The following is a 23841-nucleotide window of genomic DNA, read 5'->3' as shown; positions in this document are numbered from 1 at the left end:
CTTATTTGGAAATAGGGTTATTGCAGATGTAATTAGGTAGGTTAGGATGAGGTCCTGCTGGAGTGGGGTGGGCCCTAACCCAACAAATCTGGTGTCGCTATAAAAAGGGGAAATTTCGACACAGAAACAGATACACACAAAGGAACAAAATGGCCATGTGAAGACTGGACTGATGCTACCACAAGCCAAGAAGCTACCAGAAGCTGGAGAGAAGCCTGGAGCAGACCCTTCCTGGGGCCTTCAGAGGGGGCATGGCCTTGCTGGCACCTTCATCTTAGACTTCTGGCCTCTGGAACCCTGAGATGACACATTTCTGTGGTCCTAAGTCACCCAGTGTGGTACCTTGACATGGCAGCCGCAGGAAGCTGATACGCTCTGCGTGCTGCCGTCCTGTTAAGTGCAGACTGTACTCTGCCCAGGGGTCTCTGAAACCATGGGGGGTGGGCACCACCACCCCAGACCCTTAGCTGGGTGTGACTTAGCTCTGGCTGCATGTGTTTCTTTTTTCTTGACACCCAGAACAGTGACTGGAAATGGCCCAGGCAGACCTGAATGTGAACGGTTCTACCTGGAATGAACCTGCCTGGTAGCAAGAACTATGGCCCTGCCTCTCAGACAGATGGAGGCTGATTTCAGGCTGAGGGTCTCGTCCTCACTTGGTATCAACCCAGCGACCATGTTGGGTCCTATACACGTGCTCCCAAACTCATGCATCTGGGAAGAAAGATCTTAGGTCTTCCCTGCTTAGAGAGATCCCTGGATCTCCATCGGTCCTTTTGTCCACCTGTTGGTCATCTGGGCCCACTGGGGCTGGCGTTGTGCTTGTTGCTGAGGACTCAGCCATGAGCAGAATAGAGACCTCTCTGTGCTGTGTCACGTCACCTGAGTGGACAGTCATGTGGAAATGCAACGAGAAAAAATAAACCCATGTGAAAATGCAACAGCAATGATAATATGCTCTATGAAGGAAAATGCAGAGGAAAAGAGGAACTTACTATGGTGGAGGAAGGTGTCAGGGAATCCTCTGATGAATGACCTGGAAGCCAGGTGGGAATTACCCAGGCAGAGTTTGAGCTGCATCAGGGTGGGTACCCTGGTTGGCCTTAGCCTGCTGTGTCTGGCAGGCACTGGCACCCATAGCAGACCTAGCCAGACCACATCGCGCCACACCCCCTCGTGGCATTTGTGCATGTCCATCCCTGCAGACCTGAGTGACCCCAGTGTGGGCTATAGGAGGGCCACCCTGGTCCCAGTTGGACCAGAATAGCCTTGTTTGCCTCTGTTCTGGTGTTTTATTAATAGCACCCTTTTGGATAATAAATTATATGGCCATCCAGCTGAGTGAGTTTGGTCTACAAACTCACTGCTTCCAAACATCACAGGACCATCCTAGAGATGGACAACAAGAAGGGCACACTTTCGTACCCATCAGAAAAACCCAGAAGGCTTTCAAAGTTCCTGTGGCTTACTGTTCATTTCAACTGGTTCTGCTTCTGATCACCATGGTCCAAGTAGCCCAAGAAGCTCTTGGAATTTTCTTTGCATTCATCAGATGGATTCATCTGATACAAAAGCACACATCCAACCTTGAATTCGTATGTCCTTTCTGACATCTCCCCGCAAGACAGTTATTAGTTTTCTGTCTCCTGCTCTGGCATATGAGCTCCTTGGAGGTAGGAATGGTGTATGCCTTGTTCACTACTATAACATCTGCAGTAGTTGTGTGCCAACACATTGGATAACTAGATTAAATGAACAAATTCTTGGAAACATACAACTTACCAAAACTGAATCATGAAGATATAGAACATCTCAATAGATCTATAACTATTTAGAAGATTGAATCAATAATCAAAAACCAAGAAAAGCCCAGGACCAGATAGCTGCACTGAATTCTACCACACATTTAAAGAAAAATTAACACCAATCCTTCTTAAACTCTTCCCAAAAACTGAAGAGGAGGGAATACTTCCTAATCCTTTCTATGAAGCCAGCATTACCCTGACAAAAGCCAGACAAAGATTCTACAAGAACAGAAAACTACAAAACAATATCCCTTATAAACATTGACGCAAAATCCTCAACAAAATACTAGGAAACCAAATTCAACAGCATATTAAAAGGATCATACACCCTAACCAAATGGGATTTATTTCTGGGATGCGAGGATAGTTCAACATCCTTAAAATCAAGAAAAAAAAAACAATCAATGTAATACAGACCACATTAACAGAATAAAGGGGAAAAATAATCATCTCAATTGATGCAGAAAAAGCATTTGACAAAATTCAACACTCTTTCATGATAAACAAACAAACAAAAAACTCTACAAACTAGGATAGAAAGAAACTTCTTCAGTGTAGTAAAGGCCATATATGAAAAGCCCAAACCAAACATCATATTCAATGGTGAAAGACTAAAAAAAGCTTTCCCCTTAAGATCAGGAACAAGAGAAAGATGCCCATTTCACCACTTCTATTCAGCGTGCTATTGGATGCTCTAGCCAGAGTAATTGGGCAAGAAAAATAAATTTAAAAAGCATTCAAATTAGAAAGGAAGAAGTAAAATTATTTCTGTTCATAGATAACATGATCTTATGTCATGTAAAATCATCAAGATTTGGGAACTCTAAAGATTCTACAAATAACTGTTAGAACTAAAAAACAAATTCAGCAAACGTGCAAGATACTGAATCAACATACAAAAATCAGTTTTGTTTCCATACACTAAGAGTGAACAATCCAAAAAGGAAATTAGGAACATAATTCCACATACAATAGCATCAAACAAACAAAATACCTAAGAATAAACTTAGCCAAGGAGACAAAATATCTGTACACTGAAAACTTATATAAAACATTGCTGAAAGCTATTAAAGAAGATACAAATAAATAGGAAGACATCCCATGTTAATGGATCAGAAGGCTTACTGTTGTTAAGATATCAATATTACCCAAAGTGATCTACGGATTCAACACAATCCTTGTCAAAATTCCAATAGCTCTTTGTGCAGAAACGGAGAGGCCAATCCTCAGATTAACATGGAATTGTAAGGGGCCCAGAAGAGCAAAAACAATCTTGGAAAAGAAGAGCCAAGTTGGAGGTCTCACACTTCCTAATTTCAAAACTTACCACAAAGCTACAGTAATCAAAATAGCGTGGTGCTGGCATAAAGATACACAAACAAACCAATGAAATACAATAGAGACCCCAGAAATAAACCCTTGGCCCATATGGTCAAATGATTTCTGACAAGGGTGCAATGACCATTCAGTGGGGAAAGGAGTGTCCTTTCAACAAATGGTGCTGGGAAAACTAGATAACCACCTACAAAAGAATTAATTTGGACCCTTACTTCACACCCTATACAAAAATTAATTGAAAATGGATCAAAGTCTTAAACTTAAGAACTAAAACTACAAAACTCTTAAATGAAAACATACAGTGGAAAGCTTCATGACACTGGATTTAGCAATGGTTTCTTAGATATGACATCAAATACACAGGCAACAAAAGGAAAAAACAGATGAATTGGGCTTTACCAACTCAAATAAAAAATGAGGAAAAGATGCAAAGACATTTCTCCAAAGAAGGTATATAAATAACCAATAAGCACGTAAAAAGATGCTCAACATCACTAATCATTAGGGAAATGCAAATCAAGACCACAATGATCATGGAGTTTCAGTAGAACCAAATTGTTGCCATTAAAAACTATTATATTGGGCTTTCCTGGTGGCGCAGTGGTTGAGAGTCTGCCTGCCGATGCAGGGGATACGGGTTCGTGCCCCGGTCCGGGAAGATCCCACATGCCGTGAAGCGGCTGGGCCCGTGAGCCATGGCCGCTGAGCCTGCGCGTCCGGAGCCTGTGCTCCGCAACGGGAGAGGCCACAACAGTGAGGCCCGCGTACCGCAAAAAACAAAACAAAAAACTATTATATTGCACTATACATTGAGAAATCAATCAAAATAAAAATATTTACTTCAAAAAAACCCCACAATGAGATACCACTTCCCACACATTAGGATGGCTTTAAAAAAAATTAAAAAAAAACAAACAAAAAACAAATCCCAAACCAGAAAACAACGTGTTGATGAAGATGTGGAGAAATTAGGACTCTTGTGCACTGTTGTTGGAAATGTAAAATGCTGTAGCTACTGTGGAAAACAGTATGGTGGTTCCTCAAAAAGTTAAAAATAGGATTACCATATGATTCAGCAATTTCACTTCTGGGTATACACACAAAAGAAGTGAAAGCAGGGACTTGAACAGACATTTGTATACCCATACTCATGGCCAAATGGTGGGGACAACCCAAGTGTCCATCAACAGTAAGCAGATAAACCAAATGTGGCATAGCCATATAATGAAGTATCATTCGTTCTTAAAAAGGAAGGAAATTCTGACACATACTATACCATGGATGAACCTTGAGGACATTCTGCTAAGTGAAATAAGCATCACAAAAGGACAAATACTGTATGATGCCACTTATGTGAGGTCTCTAGAGTAGTCAAATTCATAAAGACAAAAAGTAGAATGGTGGTTACCAGGAGCTGGAGGTAAGGGGTAATGGGGAGTTAGGGTCAGAATTTCGGTTTGGAAAGATGAAAATAGTTGTAGAGATGGATGATGGTGATGGCTGCACAATATTGTAAATGTACTTAATGCTACAGAGCTGTACACCGAATAACGGTTAAAATGGTAAATTTTATGCTGTGTATGTTACCACAATTTAAAAAAAAACCCAAAAGCCCTGTACCTGCAATTCAGTACACTTTGTTGAGTAGTAGGTGAGTGAATAAATACATACTGGAAGATGCTGCTTTTCCACTGGGTAATAAGGTGAATAAAACACGTCTTGTCCTCAGATGCTCACTGCAGGGTATGCGGCACTGCAGTCATACTTCACCAGAGTGCCAGGGCGGAGGGGCAGCACATGGCCTTGTAGTTTGGAAGCCCAACCACCTTACCCCTACAGCATGCCAGGCTTCTTGGGGTGGGTGGTGAGGTCCTGATGCTGGCACAGACACATGGGTGCTGTGCCCTGGAGAATGAGGCAAACTTGGGGGACGGATGCTGAGGTAATGGGCAGACCACATGGAGGGGCCACTGAGCTTAGCGTGGCAGAGTGCTAAGGCCACCCCTATTCCTTTCTGGGTCCTTGCAAGTAATTTCCCTTCGCTCTCCTTCCTCAACTCACCCCTTCCAGGCCTCTGCTTCCAGGTCACCTCAGGAGCTCTCCGCCTCTGCCCAGCCCCCAACCTGTGCCAGTTTCCCCAGGGCACTGTGGTACCCAGCCCACTATATGTGTTGCTGTCTCCCTTTACTGCCATATGAGCTCCACAACACTTGGGGCTGCTGAGTGCTCCATGGCTACAACACTGCTCAGCACACAGCAGATGTTCAATATATGTTGACGTAAATGAATGAGAAAGAGGGAGGACATAGAGATAAGGCAGGCTTTCTGATGGGGGATAAGAGGGAACTCATTGGGAGAAACCAAAGAGAGGAAGAGTCTGGGACCCATACTGAGTCTTATTTTAGTCTGTAGCTGGCAGGCAGCCTTGGAAGAGCTTTGAGTAACAGGAAAGTATTTCAGTGGACACTTCCAGATGCAAGTGGACACAGCTGTAGACAGGGGAGTCCTGGAGGGCAAGGAGTAGAGGTGGGTGGTGCAGGGTGACCAGAGCCATCCCAGAGGTCAGCAGTGAAGGACTTGGGGGTCAAGGATGGGCTCCCATGCCTAGTGTATGTGCTCAGGGTGCCCTGGGAGGTGAAAGAGGGGCGGCAGTGCAGGCTTAGGCCCTGGAGAAGTCTGGGTTCCTGGCTTGCTCCTTCCTCTCACTAGCCAGCTGACCTCCTCCATGAGGCAGTCAACTGCTTTGGGCCTCAGTTTTCACTTCTGAAAAATGGCACCAGTACTATACCTCTCTCTGATACCTGTTTATATACCTATCTCTAAAGTGGCAGCAGTAACACCTAAGGTGTCAATGTGAGTGCTGCGTATGTAATAATCACTACCCAGGGGGTATGCTGAGTGCTTTATAAGCAGCTGGGTGAGTTCTGGTCCATGTCTGAAGAACTAAGCACAGTGCACTGTACCTGGTAAACATTTGACAAATGCTGGGTACCTACTATCATTATTTGTAAACTAGGAAATGGAAGTGGCAGAGATGAGGACTGCCCACAGTCAAGTTGGTCTCCAGAAGTTTCTGGCTTCGATGGATGATAAGTGGGGGGATGTGGACACTGCTAGTTTAAGTGCTTCTGTACTGCCATGGGGGAAGGTAACTCAGCAGTGCCCAGGCCAGGCTCTTCGGGGCCTCCTTGCAGACTTTGATCTACAGGCTGAGTACTGTTTATCCGCACCAATTCACATTAGGGTGTTAATTGTGGACAATGCTTAATAGTCACTCCCTAAGACTCTGGAGGGGAGCATGGCGGCTAGAATTCAGGTTGGAAGACCTTGTGCTCCAGATCCTGGGCAGCTCACCAATGTGTGAGAGGGTGAGGGAGGGAGATCATCCCTTTCTCCCCATTTCCCCCTTCAAAATCTTCTTTTTCCCACTCTCACATTGTCCCTGAAGCTGAACCACTGAAGCTGCGGTTGAGGGGTCACCTGTAGAGGGAAGGTGGCTGACAATGTGAAGGCAGATTTTGACTCAACAGGAGGGAGAGCTGCCTACAAGTGGAGCAAGTTGCCCTTAGCAGCTGTAGGTCTCGGCTGGGTACCTGTCAGGGATGCTTCTGTGAGGTGAGCTGGGCCAGGTTTCCTGCCCCAAGCCTGGAATTCTGTGCTTGTGGTGGCCAGCATCTCCTAGCACCATGCATATTTTGCTTAGGGAGGGTGGGGAAGACCGACAGAGTGAGGGAGCACAGACAGGTTCCTTACTCTGAATTAGGAGCCAGCTCTATTCTAGCATCCTGAAATGATCACAGATGCCCAAAGGATGCAGCAGCTGGGTAGGGGGCAGGGGAGAGCCTGCTACAGAATGCCTTGGGAAAAGATCCCTCAGAGCCAGGCCCCCTCCCCATCTCACACTCAACAAAGAGCCTGACCACCACAGGTGAGGAGGGAGGACCACTTTAGGGCAAAGGATGCTGGGCCCAGAGCAACAATGCAGCACCTCTCGGTTCCCCCCTCCTCCTATATCCTTGTTGCCACCAGCAGAACTCAGCAATTTGGGACACAGACAGGAGGCCTGGGACCTGCTGTCCTCCCTGCACCTTAGGTCTCCCAGGCCTGGGGGCTCCCTCCAGGGCTCCTGGGCAGCTCAAATTCCAGGTAACTCCTTTCTCTTTACAGAGCTGACCCGTCCCAGCATGCTCCCGGGTCCCCTGAATTCTGTCCTCCACTGAGGACTGAGCATCAAGGGAAGTCCATAGATCGTGTGAGGGAGGGTGGGCTGTCTCCAGCCAGGAGTAAGGGCGAAAGGGAAGTTGTATTCCAGCCAGAAACTCAGTCGGTAAGGTAGGAAGGAGGAGGGAACAGGAGGAACCCCCCACCCCTGGCTGCCCCCTGCTCCGCTGCTTATCAGATGAAACTTAGAGCCAAGTAGTTGCTCCTCGGCCTTCTTAACCAGGAAGGACGTCGTCCTCCTCCTCGGGGTCCCACCTCACACCCAGAGGGTCTCTCAGACCTGCCTTCCCCCTGTACCCCCAGTCCACATTCTCCCCGGGGAATCCCCCTACCCACCTTCTTCCAGGTGACAGTCTCCTAGCCCACCTTCTCCCCTGGAGGGGTGTCCCAGTCCACCTTCTCTCCCTGCAGGTCCCCCGACCCACCTTCTCCTGGCAGGTCCCCCGGTCCCTCTTCTCCCTCAGCAGTGTTCCCCCGGCCCACCGTCTCCCCCGGCGGTGTACCCCGGCCCGCCTTCCCCGCGGTCCCCGGCCCGCCTTCCCGCGGCGGGAGCGGCGGCCCAGGCTGGCGGGCGGAGGCGGCGCCACCCGGGGCGCTGACGTAGAGGCCGCTCGGCGGCCGGGGGTCCCTTCGGTGGGGCCGCGGCTCTCCGCCCGCCGCCCCCGCGCGTCCATTCCCTTTTGTGTCCCGCGCGCGGCCCGTCCCCCGCGCACACTCGCGCCCTGCGCCCCGCGGGCCGGCGGGCGGCTCCCGGCGCGGCCCTGCACCGCGCGCCCCGCTTTGTGTGGACGCGCCAGCCGGGTGCGCGCGGGCTGTAGTGCGCCCCCGGCCCCGGCCCCGGCCCCGGCCCCGGCCCCGGCCCCCGCCCGGCCCGGCCCGCCCGGCCCGACCCGGGAGCGCAGCGCGGGCCGAGGGGCGGGCGGGCGGCGCGGCGAACATGGCGACGGTGCCCGTGTACTGCGTCTGCCGGCTCCCCTACGATGTTACCCGCTTCATGATCGAGTGCGACGCCTGCAAGGACTGGTTCCACGGCAGGTGAGCGCGCAGCCGCCCGGCCCCGGCCCCGGCCCCCGGCCCCCGGCCCCGGCCCGGCCCGGTGAGCGCCCCGCAGGCCCCCGCCCGCCGCCTCCCGCCGGCCGCGCGCCCTTTTGTGCCCGGGGCGGGGGCCGGGGCTGGGCGGGCGCCCCTCGCCGCCGCCGCTCACAAAGCGGGCCCGCGGGGGGCCGCGGGTGGGGGCCGGGCCGGGAAGTTGGGGCGCCCGGCCGGCCGGGCCGCCTGACAGCGGGGCCGCGGAGGCCGGGCTCCCGAGGCCCAGGCCCCGCGCCCGCCGCCTCCCCCGCGAAGTTGCAGGAACTTTCCCCGCGCGGGCCCCGGTGAGGCGCGAGTGGCGGGTTCGGACGCCGGCGGGGCTGGGACGGACGTGGGGCCCGGCCAGGTGGCGGCCGACGCGCCCACCCTCCGCCGCGGCCCGGAGCTCCGGCACCTCGTCCGGGCGGGCGGGACCCCTGCCCGGCCCCAGCAGGGCTCCTGGACCCGGCCGGCCTGCATGTCCCCGGGCGGGAGTGCGGGTGACAGAATGGTGTCTCTGTGTGGGTGGGGGTGTTGTGACTTTGCCGCCTCCTCCTTGGCCATCACATTTCCCCATTCCCCTCCTCTCTGTTTTCAGACACAGGCCCACCCTGGTTTTCACTTGACCTTATGCTCTCAGAGGAAGATGGGGTGGGGGGAGGTAAAGCTTGGCCTTTGCCTGTGACCATGACCTGGCCCTGTGCCGAGTTTTCAAAAGCCCGAGGCCCCTTCCCACCCGAGGCCCCTTCCCACCCAGAAGTAAGTGGAGGAGGAGGAAGAGGAGGTGATACTGGTGCCCAAACTGCTCCAACAGGTTCTCATGTGTTTGGGCCTCAGCGGGACCGCCAGAGGCTGGCCGGGGTAGTGTACTCTCCTATGCTCCAGTCTTAAACCCAGCAGGAGCAGGGCTGGGGGCAGGAGATGGGTGTGTGGTGGTAGGTGGTCCCTCAACCCCCAGAGAGGAGAGCCTCCCCCTGGCTTTAACTGTGGATGGGCCGGTGGCCCTTAAACATGGACTGTGGTGTCTAGTCCTGCCAGTTTACATGTGGGGAGCCAGGCAGCCAGATGTGACAGGGCTCGCTCAGGCTGATCAGCACAGGCCTGATTCCCAGCTCAGCGCCTGTGACGGTGACCCCAGTGAGGATGGGTGGGACTCCATGGGACAGGGACTCCCACTGAAATCTCCTGGGCTTCCTGGGCTGCCTTCCCGTGGATGTCCAGGGTTGCAGAGACCCCACAGAGCAGAGGAGCCCAGAACACTGCTACTATGCACACCCACCAGTTGGCATCCTCTCAGAGTTCGTGGCTGGATCAAGGGTGAGAGCTGCCATGTGATCCTTCATGGCTCCTCAATTCCAGAGATACTGAGAAGCGGGCCCTGAGTGCCCTGAAAGTGGTAGGGCCTCTCCCTCCTCCCCACCCCCACTGGGGGCCTGCAGAACTCCCTAGGTGCCCAGGCTGGGGGAGTGTGAGCGCCTGGGAGGACCCTTGTCTGGCTGCCCAGGGGCCCTTTCCTCTGGGTGGGGAAGGCAAGACCAGTTCTGAGCTAGACTTCGAGAAGGGAGGTAGTGGGTGGGAGGAGTGGAGGAGGTAGGGAGAGACCCAAGAATGCGGGGCAGGCAGGGGAAGGGGGCTGAGGGCTGGCCTGAGGGGCTGGTGGCATTTGCTCGATTGGCTTAGGCAGAGGCAGGGAGAAGGATGCGTGCTGACACCTTAAAGGGGATGTTTTTGGGAGGTCTTATTTCTTATTTTTCATGTGAGGTCTTTGATTTGATCTGATATACGCACAGATCATTTTGATCAGCACAGATTCATTTCCACTTATGTGGGGTCGCCCTAGGGTCTGAAGGGGGCTGTGCTTTCCCCCTGCCGTGGGGCACATCTTCTCTGCATCTAATCAAGGGTCCCTTAAGGAAGTGAGTGAGCCCTGAGGCCAGAACACCTCCTGTAGTCCTTAGTCCCCTGGGTGGCTCAGGGGAGGTGCTGTGATGCGGGAACACAGGGTCAGGGGTTGGGACCTTTGTGGGCAAGGCTGCATGCGGCCCTCACAGCCCTGGGCAAACCCCCCACCTCTCTTGGTGTGGCCCTTCTCCACTGTGACAGGAAGGTGTGTGACAGGACCCACATGTTTCCAAATCTGATATTCTGGATGGATGGCCCTCCACTCTTTCCAGATCCGTGTATCATTTGTACTGTTGTTTACTTCATATTCAACAGCTCAACTCACTTTTTAAAAGTTTGAATACTTTGTAACTTCTTATTTTGAGAGAATTTTAGACCTAAAGAAGAGTTAACAAAAAAGGTACAGTTTCCTTCTATCCCACACCCTGCCTCCCCTGAAGTTAACATCTTATCAGATTATGCTGGAAGCATGGAAACTATGCTGAGGCAGAAACACTAGGACAGTACTGCTAACCAAACTCCAGGCCTCGGGCAGATTTATTTAGTTCTAGGACCCCATTTCAGTCTTGTGTCTCCTTACTCTCCTGAATCTTTCTTTTCCAAGGAAACTTCATATCATTCCCTGAAATAGAACATTAGTATAACTTGCCATAGACAGTACTTGTAAAAATAAACATAACTGTGAAAGTAACAGGCTCCCTCTTGTTCCGCCTGTGACCCCTCACATCCCTACAATGCACCCCATTTTGGATGGATTGGAAGGGGGTCTCTGAGGTTACTTTCACTCACAGTGGCCAACTCTTTGCTGCTAGGACTCTAGCAGCATCTCTGGCTGAGATCATGGTCGGGACAGTCCCCTTCTAGGGGAAGAACCTGCTCCCAGGATGTGTCCACCTCGGCAGGAATCTTTGAGCAGCCTGACCACCCCTCCTGGCATTCTTTGGGGAGGTCTCTCCGCTGGACTGTGCTGGTACTCATTCAGCCAGGAAGTCAGGAGCTCGTGTTCCACCCCATCTTGACCATGGCTAGTCACTCCTGGGGCTGGGATACCCTGTCAGCCTAGTCTGCCTTCACTGGCACCTGCTGTAGTATCGCCTGGGAATCGGCTTTGACTGGGAGGGGATGGATTTTGCGGCTGGTTGTCTTCAAAGCTGTCTTATCTGTGTGTTTGATAGGGAAGCACAGCACTACTCAGGCATTGGGACACTTCTTCCCCAATTAAGGTGCCACAAAGCCACTTAGGGACAAGAACTGGGGGGCTTCTCATGACTGTGTCTTCTGTCAGACCCCGTGTGTCCTTCCACCCCTGCCTTCGGCAAGGCATCTGACCACGGACCAGTCACTCTAGGGAGTGACCTGGGCCTCTCACCTTGTCACCATCTTGATGTGAAGAGTCTCTGTCTGTGGGAAATAGGAATGATTCTGTTAAAGTATCAGATATCCTGAAGCTTCCTGGCCCTCTTTAAGTTCCTGTTGTATTAAACTTGAAGGGTTTTTGGAAGCATAATCAGTAAAGTTGATTTTAAAGAGTTTGAAAGCTGAAGGTGCTGTACAAGTCCTTCAGTGGCAGAAGTTTCATTTATCCCTCAGTAAGTACTATGGGGTGCATGTTCTGTGTGGGGTGCAGTGCTGGCCCTGTGGGTTCCTGGGGTAACAAGGCAGCTCCCTTGCCTCTTACAGGGTGTTTTCTATGGGAGTCAGACTTGTGGATCAGGAGTTCCATGCCAGCCTGGGGAGCTGTTTCAGAGCCCTGAGGAAGCACTGTTTGGGGCAAGGAAGCTGCATCAGGGACGGCCTGCAGGTGTGGCTAGGAGGCAGGAGCCACAGTGGGGGCTCTGAGCAGAGCAGCAGTGGGAGGGGACTGAGGATTTGACAGGGTCCTTCTGGCTGCTGTGGGCACAGTTGGGGAAGAGGGTAGGGAGGGACAGGAGCCTTTGTCCAGGTGAGAGGTGACAGGCAGGACCTGGGGGTGGGGACTGGGGTGTGCAGAAGGGGTCGAATTCTGCAAGTACTCAGAAAGGTGGGCTGACTAGACTTGCCTCGTGCAGATCCCCTCTGATTCCTGTGTGTTTGTCCTTCCACCTGGGGTCTGCCTGCCCTCCTCTCCAGGGCCCTATCTCTGTGCCCGTCATCCCCAGGACTGGTTGGCCTTTGTGGGCTCTCGCTGTGTCTTTCACTCCACCCAGCCTTAAGCTTCCTGGGGCAAAGCCTCTTCCTGAGTCCTCAGCCCTCATGGCTGCTCAGTACCACAGAGTGAGACTGTTGGCTGGCCCTGTTGGCCAGCAAAGTGTGCGCACTTGGAGGGAAAGGAGGGCCTGCCAGGGGGTCAGGCCTCAACGTCGCAGTCTAGGTGATCAGAGCTGACAATTCAGCCTTCCAACCTGAGATCCCTTAATACTGGGGGAAGTACCGTTCACATGGCAATGGAGTTGTGACGTGTTTGACGTGGTTAGGAATAACGGTTCATCATTTTTAAATGAGGAATTCTCACTGTGTGAGTTTAAGAAGTTCCAGAGGAGGTTGGGGGAATGTTCTGCCAACTTACAGAGGGCAGAGCAGATGTCCCCTGTCCATTGATCCTTTCCAAATGAGATGAATCTCAAAGGAAGCGACTTGGAGCTCGTGGTAATCACCAGAATGTTTGCTTTTATTGAAAATATTGGCCCAGAAACATGCTTGGTGTGAGCCTCTGTACTGCAGCCCACATTTGTTTGGGGCTGCTTTGGCTCAGGTGCGGCTGCAGTTGGCCTGAGATCGGGCAAAGATTTGAGGTACTTCATGTGGACCCTGCCACTGCTGGGTACCCAATCCTCTGGGGCCATCGCCTCGCCTCTGTGCTCGTGGCACCTGGCCATGTGGCAGGGCCTTTTTCAAAAAGAATGAGCAGATTTGCTGTTGGGAGGGAGCATTGGCCAGAAAATAATGTTCCATGACAAAGTGTGCTAGAAGAATCTAACTCCTAAGATTCCGGTGTGGGTAAGGCAGAGCCGTCAATTGACTTCTAAATGACTGATGTGACTAATAGCGCTGCGGGGCTCACACTCAGGCTGGCCTTTATGGCATCAGGATTAGTTCACAGTTATCCTCTTTATTGGTTCTCACAGCTACCTGGGTGGTGGGCCAGGTGGGCCACCTTGTCCTCCCACTTCAAGCAGATGAGGGGGGCGTCTCGTCTCCTCACCTGCAGCAGGTGTACGTACCTCTGCCAGGTGCAGGGACAGAAGTGGCGTTTGGCATATTCTTGGCGGAGGGTGCTGAAAACCCCATTACTGTCCACGGTTTTGAAATGCTATGTGGATGGAAACATCTTCTCAGCAGGAAGGCCACATCCGGTGCCAAGTAGGGAAGCTGGGCCCTCTGCAGCACCCTCTGTGTCTCAGGTGTGCCCAGTGTCCCGCTGGCTTCCCATTGAGAGTTGTGCCTCCATCCCTGCACCTCTCCTTCTCTGTCTCACTCCATTTCCATTCCCCTACTGCTGCCTGTCTTGGTTCTCAACTTTTTGGTTTGGTGGGAAGTGAGCCTAACCGTGCTCTTTGGAATGGGGCTTGGCCCTCTGCTTCAGGGTGCAGGGTCTCTTCACTTCCACCCAAAGTGCTGGGTCATCCGTGGAAAAACATCTGTGGAAAAACATAGTTAGAATTCCAGCCAGTGACTGGCTTTGACCTCAGAGCATAAGAACTGAAGGTCTTGTGGTTTGTCCAGCAAATGGTGAAACCCACCTTTCATCCTTTTTTAAAAATTTAGGGTGAAATTCATATACCATGAAATTAACCATTTTAAAGTGCACAGTTAATAGCATTTAGTGCATTCAGAATGACTTGCAGCCATTATCTCTATCTAGTTCCTAAACATTTTGGTCACCTCAAAAGAAAACCCATTAAACAACTTCCCTGTCCCTCCCCCTCTCAGCCCTGGACAACCACCCATCTGTTGTCTGTCCCTGTGGATTTATCTATTCTGGACATTTCATATAAATGGAATCAAACTATATGTAACAGTTTGTGTCTGTCTTCTTTCACTTAGCATAATGTTTTTTAGGATCAACCATGTTGTGGCATGTATCAGAACTTCACTGATTTTTTTATGGCTGAATAATACTCCATTGTAAGGATATATCACAGTTTGTATATACATTCCTTTGTTTATGGATACTTGGGCTTTTTCCACCTATAGTTATTGTCAGTAGTGATGCTGTGAACATTTGTGTAAAATATTTGTTTGAAGACCTGTTTTCAATTGTTTACGGAATTGCTGGGTCATATAATTATTCTATGTTTAACTTTTTGAGTAACCAACAAACTTTTCCACAGCAGCTGCACCGTTTTACATTCTTACTACCAATGCAGGAGCAATCCGATTTCTCCTCATCCTTATCAACACTTGTTGTTTTCTATTTTAAAAATTATGGGCATCCTAGTGGGTGAGAGGTGGTATCTCATTATGATTTTGTTTTGCATCTCTGTAATGGCTGATGATGTTGAGTATGTTTCCATGTGCTTGTTGTCCATTTGCATATCTTCTTTGGAGAAACGTCTGTTGCAACAGTTTGCCCATTTTAAAATGGGGTTCTTTTTTTTATTTTTGAATTTTAAGAGTTCTTTATATATTCTGGACACTAGACCCTTATCAGATACAAAATTTGCACGTATTTTTCCATTTTGTGGGTTGTCTTTTCACTTCTGTGGTCATGCCCATTGATGCACAAACATTTTAATTTTGATGAAGTCCAATTTGTCTTTTTCTACTGTTGCTTATGCTTTTGGTGTTATATCTAAGAATCCATTGCCAAATCTGAGGTCATGAAGATTTACCCCTTTGGTTTCTTCTAAGAGTTTTATAGTTTTAGCTCTTGTATTTAGTTTTTGACTCATTTTCAGTTAATTTTTATATAAGATTTGAAGTAGGGATCCAACTTCATTTGTTTGCATGTGGGTATCCAGTTGTTCCAGAACCATTTGTTGAAAAGACTATTCTTTCCCTATCGAAAGTCTTGGTAGCCTTGTTGAAAAATATTTGACCATATACATGAGGATTTAATTCTGGACACTATTCCATTCCATTGGTCTGTATGTCTTTTCTTATGCCAGTACCATACTGTTTTGATTACTGTAGCTTTGTAGTAAGTTTTTTTTTTTTTAATTTTTTTATTGCGGTACGCGGGCCTCTCACTGTTGTGGTCTCTCCCGTTGCGGAGCACAGGCTCCGGACGCGCAGGCTCGGCAGCCATGGCTCACGGGCCCAGCCGCTCCACGGCATGTGGGATCTTCTTGGACCGGGGCACGAACCCGTGTCCCCTGCATCGACAGGCAGACTCTCAACCACTGCGCCACCAGGGAAGCCCTGTAGTAAGTTTTGAAATCAGGAAGTATGAGACTTCCAACCTTGTTCTTTTAAAAAAATTATGTTGACTTTTTGGGGCTCCTCGCAATTCCATATGAATTTGAGGATTGGCTTCTCCATTTCTGCAAAAAGAGCTGTTGGAATTTCGACAGGGATTGCATTGAATCTGTAGATCGCTTTGGGTAGTATTGACATCTTAGTATTACGTCTTCTGATTCATGAGCATGAGATGTCTTTCCATTTATTTAGATTTAGGTATCCCCTGATTTCTTTCAGCAATGTTTTGTAGTTTTCAGTGTACAAGTTTTAAATTCTTGATTTAGTTTATTCCTAGGTACTTAATTCCCTTGGATGCAATTGTAAGTGGGATTGTTTTTGTAATTTCCTTTTTGTATTGTTCACTGCCGGTGCTTTTACCCTTTTTATTAAAAAAAATCACCCTTTAACATGTGGCAGCTGACTTTCCAGAACCAGACATGTGTGGGGTGTGGGTGTTCATGCATGTGCTGGGGTGTGCACACACTCAGCTGGGTGCCTGTGGATGTCCTGTGTCCAGAGTGTGTCTGCATGCCCTGGGGGGGGGTGCTGCTTTCCTTTTTAATCTTAAGTGTTTGTTGAGCCTTGCCTATGTCACATCCTGGGCTAGGCATTTTTCATACACAAGTGTTGGGGGGCTCCTTCTTGTATTGTGTGGGGGTCGCCATGCAGGTCTTTATCTCCTTTACCCTGACTGTTGAGGAAGCTGCCACTGAGTAGATCAGGGCCCACTGCTGGGCATGTACTGCACATGGCCTTGCTGAACTTCCCACTGCCCCTGAGGGCTTGGTGGTGGTGGGCTGCTCTGATTGGGAGGCAAGCAAACTGAGGCTGGAGAGATCAGCTCCCTGAGGTTAACACTACAACATGATAGGCTGGGACAGCAGCAGTGTGTGTGTCCTGGAGCTCCCCCTGCCAGCGCCCCTTCATTGATGTTAATGACAGGGGACAGTGCCCAGGACCCCAGAAGGCAGGAGGTCCCAGTGAATGCAGACCTGTAGCATGGGTCGGCACTGCTCCTTGGGTTGAGCACGACATGAGGGCAGTGAACAAGCCCCTGGGATGGTAGCCCAAGCTGCTGACTAAACCGTGAGCCTTATGCTGGGGTGGGCCAAGTGCCTAGGAAGCTTTGGGCACAGTCTCTGGCCTGGGTCCTTCAAGTGTGGTGCCGTTTTCTGCTTCACACAGAAGTGCAGAGTGGAACTCATTTCTTCTTGTGCCCTACACACCGTGGACTGGGCACAGGTCCCATGGTGCCGGTTAAGTGTGAATGGCTGGATGGGCTTTGGAGAGTGCCCTGGGGCCAGGTCTGAGCTCACAGATACCTACCCTTGGGACAGCCAGACTTGGGCTGGCAATCCCAGACTGATGTACAACCAGCCCAGCTACACGAACTCTGATACTTGAAAATCATCTTGTAACTTTGTGAATTTGCCTCTCATTTTATCCATCCCCTTAGAACTACCTCCCGAGTCAGAGTCTGAATGTGAATTTCAGGGAAGTTGGGCTAAGTGGGAAGGGCAGTGAGAAAGTGCTTCTTGGGGACATGAGCGTGTCCCAGTGAGGCACAGGACCCTTCCCTGCCCAGACCCCATCTCACCACCCTCCTGGGTTGACTTGCCATCAGCTGGAGAGATGACACAGATTTAGGGGTTCAGCTCCCATTTCCTGCAGAGGAGACTGAGGCCTGGTGCAGCATGACTTTTGGCACCCTGGAATAATCAAGAAACTGCAGCCTGATCCAGTGTGCCTCCCAGATGAACAACGCCCAGGGAGGTGTGCAGCGAGCTCCCCAGGAGAGCTCCCCAAACCCTGAGGGGAGGGGGATCCCTCAGCACTGCATGAGGCAACACAGTGGGTGTGCATCAGAGCTCGGGGTGGGTTCTCACTAAACATCCTTCTGCTGACATTTGCAAAACTCCAGGATTATTTGCCATTGGTGCTTGTAGAGTTTCTTTCCTGGAAAGTCTGACATAACTATGGCTAATCTCCCAGCTGTTTTGGAGCTATAGCTCGTAAAAAAAGGGGCACCTGGGACGGTGAGGGGTGTTTCTTGCCTCTTGTTTGCTCCCAGCAACAGATACTTTCTGTCAACACCTTGTCCTTTCAGCAGCTCCCCAAGGGCACTAGACTTGGGTCTGCTTAGGAGACTCTGGCTCGGAGAGGGCCAGCAGCCAGCCTGGGTCACTGGCTGATAAGTGGCACATGCGGCTTTGCCACTCTGACTTCCCCTTGGCAAGTTCGAAGTCTGCCAGGCACTGCTCTTTCCCCATACTTCACCCATGCTGTTGGAAGGTGGAAGTCTTAGCTGCTGTTCAGCCTCCTGGTTCTCATGGTACTGTGTTGTTATGGTGACCTTTCGATCCCAGTCTGGGTGCTTGTGTAGCCGGCCCCCATCTGATCCTGGTACTGCCCCTGGGACTCTCCAGCATCCCCCTCAGCAACCTGGACCCCTGGCTGCCAAGGCGCCTGCCACCTGCCCACTGTACAAGCATCAGGCATTTGCATTTCAGCCCTTGGCTCCAGATGTGGAGGTGGACAGGTAAACCTGGGGGTGGCTCACTAAGTGAGGGTGGGGCATCTTTGTGAGTCTAGGGGCCGGTCATATCAGCCCCCCGTTCACTGAGCCACAGCTAGGTGTGGGACTAGGGCTCTGAGGACCTTTTACCTGGGTTCTGCCCCAAAAGACAGGTACAAATGCTTTTCCCGTGTTCTCAGCCCAGTTCTGCCCAATGTGTGCTGTGTGGCCCTCTCCTGGCCTTGAGATGTCCCCTCCCAAGTCCCACAGCCACTCCCCCCACCCCGACTCTCTAAAATCCCTATGGGGCCCGAAGGTAATGCTGGGCAGAAGTGAGGGAGAGACCCTGGAGCAGGGAGCCATGAAGCCACTTTCCCAGGCCCCCCATGCCGTGTCCCAGTCCTGCCCATCCCATGCCCTTCTCCAGCTCCACAGGGCACGTGGTTCCTTTCCTTTCATCCACAGATGATGTGACCCTCTGGTATAGAAGGTGGGTGTTGGTGGGACCAGAGAGCACCACATGGCTCTGCTCATCCTTGCGCTCAGCGGCTGAGCTCCGGAGGTGCAGCCCTGCGTGATCCTTCCTTCTGCAGAGCAGCCGTCCCAGCCTCGGGACTGTGAAAAAACCAAGTGCTGGATTGAAGCTTGGAGAATGAGGCAGGCAGATTTGCATTCAATTTGAGAAACAACTTTTTAATAATTGAAACTGACCCCAGACTGGACACGTCTGGGGAAATAGTGTGTACGTTAGAGTAGGGTTTCTCAGCCTGGGCTCTGTGGACATTGGACCCAGAAAATTCTTTGCTGTACAGGATGTGGAGCAGCATCCCTGGCCTCTGCCTACTAATCCAGTAGCACCCGCCCCCCCAGCTGTGACAGCAAAAGTGCCTCCAGGCATGGCCGATGTCCCTTGAGGGACACAGTTGCCGCCAGTTGAGGGCAAGGGGCGACTGAACTTCTGCAGAAACATATTCACCTTTATTGGGTAGAAAATGGAGCTTCTGACCCCTTTTCTTTTCTTATGTTTATTGTGATAAGGAATAACTGCATTTATTCACTTCAAAATAGTTAATTGAAAAATTTGCAAACGGAACACTAGGACATGGGTTTTTAAAAAGGAGTATGAAAGAATATGTAGTGAAAAGCTGTCTTCTCACCAGAACCAACTCGATGGCAGCCCCTTAGGAAAAACCGCAGAGAGATTTCTGTCTAGACAACGTTTGTGTCAGGCAACCACCCCCCTCTCTCTTTTCTCAGGCACATAGGCACACAGACACACGTTGCGGGCATGGCTCTGCCTGGGACATGGTTCTCAGACAGGGCTCTGTTGTGTGGGCTGCGCTCAGGGATGCGTTTTCCCTGTCTCCTCTGGCCTGGTTGGCGTTAAGCTTGTTTCTCATCTGGAGCAACTGCAGTTTTGCCCAGGGAGCATCCTGGTACATACGGTTACGTGTGCATATGGGCAAATTTATCTGTTGGATAAATTCCATGACATAAAGGTGCTGAGTTGAAGGGAAGCGTTTCAGGTTTTAAAATCGCCAGATAGGTTGTAGAGATTTCTCTACGCACTGGCAGCACATTTTCTGAACTTTTTGATCTTTTGTCAGTTCAGTCTGGAAGGTGAAAAATTGTATCTCACTATGGTTTTGTTGTGCAGTTTTTATATTATATATTATTATATTATCATTTCAGTTTGTAGTTGTCTAATTATTAAGCTCACTCACTTTTAAATCCTTTTCTCCCTACAATTGTAGGATTTTGTAAGTGGCCCAGATGCTTTCTAATAAAGACAAAAAGAGCAGGTTGAATCTGAGAAGTGAAATGAGAGGCAGCCTTCCTCTGGTGGGTCTGGGCAGCGGGGGGCACTCCCGTCCTCTCCCTCCTCCTGCTGCAGCAGTGCTCTGAGCCCCTGCGAACCTCCGGGGCTGGCAGAGGGTGAAAGCTCACTTGTTTGCCAAATATCCCCTCTCCCTTCCTTTTGAGTCTTACTGTGAAGTCAGCCTCATTTGCTTTTATTTTCTTCATAAACTTTTATTTTAGACTTGTTTTAGGTTTATAGAAAAGTGGCAGCCATGGTAGAGTTTGTGCATGCCCCGGCTCAGTTTACCTGATTGTTAGCATTTCACATCACTTGGGTACCCTGGTCACAGCCCTGGAGTCCATGTCGCTCCATTGCCATGCACTTCCTACCCCTAGTCCTCCCCACAGAGCCAGGTTTACTGGAGGCCTTGCACACCCATCTGCTCCAGTTGTGGTGGCTTCTTGGACCCCTTTGTCCTCTGATCCTGACCCTGAAGATCCTTCAACGTTTGTGTACCTTTGAGGAGCCATGTCTCCAGCTCGTGAGGCCTCCCCCCAGGCGCCTTCACACATCCCTGAACCTAGGACCCCAGCCCCAGTGAGGGCACCCTGACAGCTCGCGGGGCTACCTGTGACCCCGTGAGGGAGCTGAGTGTCACCCAGCAGCCCTGCGGTGGTCCCTGCAACACGGACATGGGGCGCTCTCCACGTGGTCCTGATCACAAGGGCTACCATTTAGGACCATGGTGCTGGTCCCCTTTCACAGTTTCTTCTAGATCTCAGACTTGTATTGTTTTATTAGATTTCAAACTACTCTTTGGAAAAGAAAGATGTAATTAGAGTGCTTTTTGCACTGCCTCTCTGAAAAGCTAAGAGAGCAGTTCCCCGCCCCCACCCCCCGCCCCCACTCTTACGCTCTGCCTTAGGGGCCAACATTACCACCATCCACTTGAATGGCTCCCGCCCTCCAGACACACTACTGGAATAGCATGTGCAAGTTGGGCCTCCCAGGGAGGACTTGGTCCAAGCCCCTCTTTCACAAACGAGAAACAGAGGCTGCCCAGCAGTCTGTGTCCTTTCTCAGCCTGGTGCTCTTTCCAGACCCTGGGGTGTTCCCCACAGATGGGCTGGAACCCTCTTGGTTGGTTCTGCCCTTGGGGAAGCCCCCCTGCCCCCAGTCCTGAGCAGCACACGTTTGAGTGCGGGAAGCCCTGTGCCTCTGTGATTCGGTGAGTGACGACTGTCGGCCCCCATTCCAGAACACCTCGCTGTGTGGCTGGGCTGCCTGTCTGCAGTGGGAGGCTGTGACCAGCTGGCCTTGAGGTTCTGGGGTCAGGAGGAGGTGGCCTGATGTCTGTCCTGGTAGAGGCCTGCCCCGCTCTGGGGTCATCCTGCTGGGGCCCCCCTTCCCTGCCTGCCCATTTGCCTTTTCCGCAGGACCTCTGTGTCACCCGGGCGGCCTGGCCAGCTCTCCAAGGTCCCTTGTTGGAACCAAGGATCAGGATCCAGCCCATCTTCAGCCGCCCTCAGAGCTGGCCACTGGAGACCTGAGGGGTGGCAGAGCTGGGCCTGGTTGTCTCCTTGCCATTTCCCTCCCAACACTCCGGGGTTCCAGGATTCAGATTCATTTTAAACTCTTGGGGGAATCCCTGCGCAGACGGTCCCTGTGATGAGGCCGCTGGTCTGGATGACGGCACGTGGTCACAGAGCCTTGTTGTACCAGCGTGTCCCCTCTGGGAGCGCGCAGTCACCTCCCGGCACCGGCCTGTTCACCGTGATCTGCACACACTGTCAGTTAGTGAAGGAAAAGGCTTTTGGCGAGGTCACCCAGCAACACTTGGCAGCCTGCCATTCTTACCCGTCGCTTGGCAAGAGAATCCTTCAAGGCCTTCCCGGAAGTGTCCTGTCTGTCGGGGGGAACTATGGACAAGGCCTAATGCTGTGCTTGCGGGTATCTGTCAGTGTGAGTGTCCCTGGGATGGACGGAGGGCTCTGGTGCCCTCTGCACAGTGAGGTCCAAGGTATGTGTGTGCCTCATCTTGTCCTCAGGACCCGCTCCATGAGCCAGGCGAGGTCCCTGATTTAGGGATGGCAACATTGATGCTCAGTGTTCCCAACACACCCCTAGGTTGGAGGTGATCAAGCACAGCCAGTGTCCTTTCACCACACTCCCTGCCCACTGGTCATGCTGGCTGCTGTTGAAGTGTGCCTTGAGGCCCAGCTTGTACCAAACTAACCTCATGGCCCCCGTCTCCTCTGGGATAGGGTCCATCAAAAGGCCCTCACCTCAGGGGGCCACAGTACATGTCTGCTCCAGGCCCTACACCTTGCATTTGTGCCTCCTGGGAGTCTGGGGCAAGGGCCCGCTGGAGCCCATCCAGGTTTCAATATCCTGATCTTTGCTTTTCTTGTCCTTTATGGTTAAAAAAGGAAAAAAAGATAAAGAACAGATATTAGAATGTTCCAGCAGGATAGGACCTTGGAGCACACCAGTTGCTCCTCCCTCCAGATATAGCAGCAATCGGGACCACAGCCTTCCCTTCATTCTGGGTTGCCCCCTGTAGGGTCACAGCACAGTTTGTTCCCAGGCCCCACCTCTAAACACCCTCCAAGTTGTTGCCCTCAGGGGTGTGGTAGGGGCTGAGGACAGGGGCCTCACCTCTCTTAGTCTAGAGTGGTATTTCTGTTAACATGACCTTGGATTGCATTTGCTCTCAGGTGAAATTTGTCTTCCCAGCCACCTTGTGAGTCTCTGAGGGTTTTATCCAGATGGAAGGCTGTAATTCCCAGAGCTTCCTGACAGAGGTATTTGCTCTATAGCTGCATACAGTTGGTTTCCCTAGAAACTGCTGGAATAAATACTCCAAAACCTGCTTCTGATTTTTAAAGAGACCATGCCATTTATCTGGAATATCTATTAAAAATCCAGTGGAACAGGTTCAAAAATACATGAAGAGATATTTTGAATATTCATTTAATATATCAAGGATTCTAGACTCTTAGATGATAGAATTGAGGGGAGGATTAAGTAAATTATAATGTACTCACAATAGGACATTATTCCGTCATCAACAGTGATGTTTACGACAAGATTTCAATGATACGGGAAAATGTTTATGCTATAATGTTAAATGGGAAAAACCCCCAAGATTCTACGTTGTCTATATAGGATGTTAGTTGGTTTGAATCAGTTAGAAGACATGCTGGAAGCAAATGTTAGAGGGTTGAGACTGGTTTTTTTCCTGTTGCTTTCATACTTATCTCCACTTTCCAACTTGTTTTCCAGGAGCATAATATCACTTTTATAATCAGAAATAAAATAAGCATGAAAATGAGATTTCAGAGTACAGAGGTCATCCTGCCCTGCCTCTCATTTCACAGGTTTAGTGGACTACAGGTTTTATAGACACTTGGGCTTGAGTGTCTCCCACTGCACAGCCGCCTGGAGGCAAGGGTGAGGGATGCTTTCTTTAGGACCCTTGACTCTAAAGGCCCTTCTGGCAACCCCTCTTCAGATGTCACCCCCCCACCCCAATAATGCACGCTAGCCTAGCCTGTGGCCTGTCTGCTGAGGACGGGCTCCGTCAGCCACCCAACAGCCCCATCTGCCCCAAGCATCTTTCTGCAAGTGGAGCTTTAAGTCCCATAGGACCCTGTCCAGTCAGAGGCCCCCTTTGGGGTCATCCCAGGGATGAGGCCTCAGGCTAATGGGTTGAGGTTGGGCCCCCCCACCACTACCACCTAACTAGGAGCAGTGACTGAGGCCCCATGACCACTTCCCAGAGCAGCAGGACCATCCTGTTACCAGCTACA

The 23841-nt window shown here is 50.9% G+C and overlaps 1 protein-coding gene across 3 annotated transcripts in view; it reads left to right on the top strand.

The window, feature by feature from the left end:
• Positions 1-8243: 8243 nt before the first annotated feature.
• The window catches only part of PHF2 (PHD finger protein 2), a 94554-nt gene continuing 78956 nt past the window's right edge, over positions 8244-23841 (top strand). For all 3 annotated transcript variants that reach the window (XM_067744890.1, XM_067744891.1, XM_067744889.1), the window contains exon 1: positions 8244-8399. In XM_067744890.1, the coding sequence (XP_067600991.1) occupies positions 8302-8399 (98 nt within the window). In that variant the 5' untranslated portion in view covers positions 8244-8301. The remainder of the gene's footprint in view (positions 8400-23841) is intronic.

This window comes from Pseudorca crassidens, chromosome 7 (genome assembly GCF_039906515.1).
Source record: "Pseudorca crassidens isolate mPseCra1 chromosome 7, mPseCra1.hap1, whole genome shotgun sequence".
NCBI classification, from domain to species: Eukaryota; Metazoa; Chordata; class Mammalia; order Artiodactyla; family Delphinidae; genus Pseudorca; species Pseudorca crassidens.
Note: the sequence above shows the minus strand (reverse complement) of the source record. Positions and strands in the feature narration are given on the sequence as shown.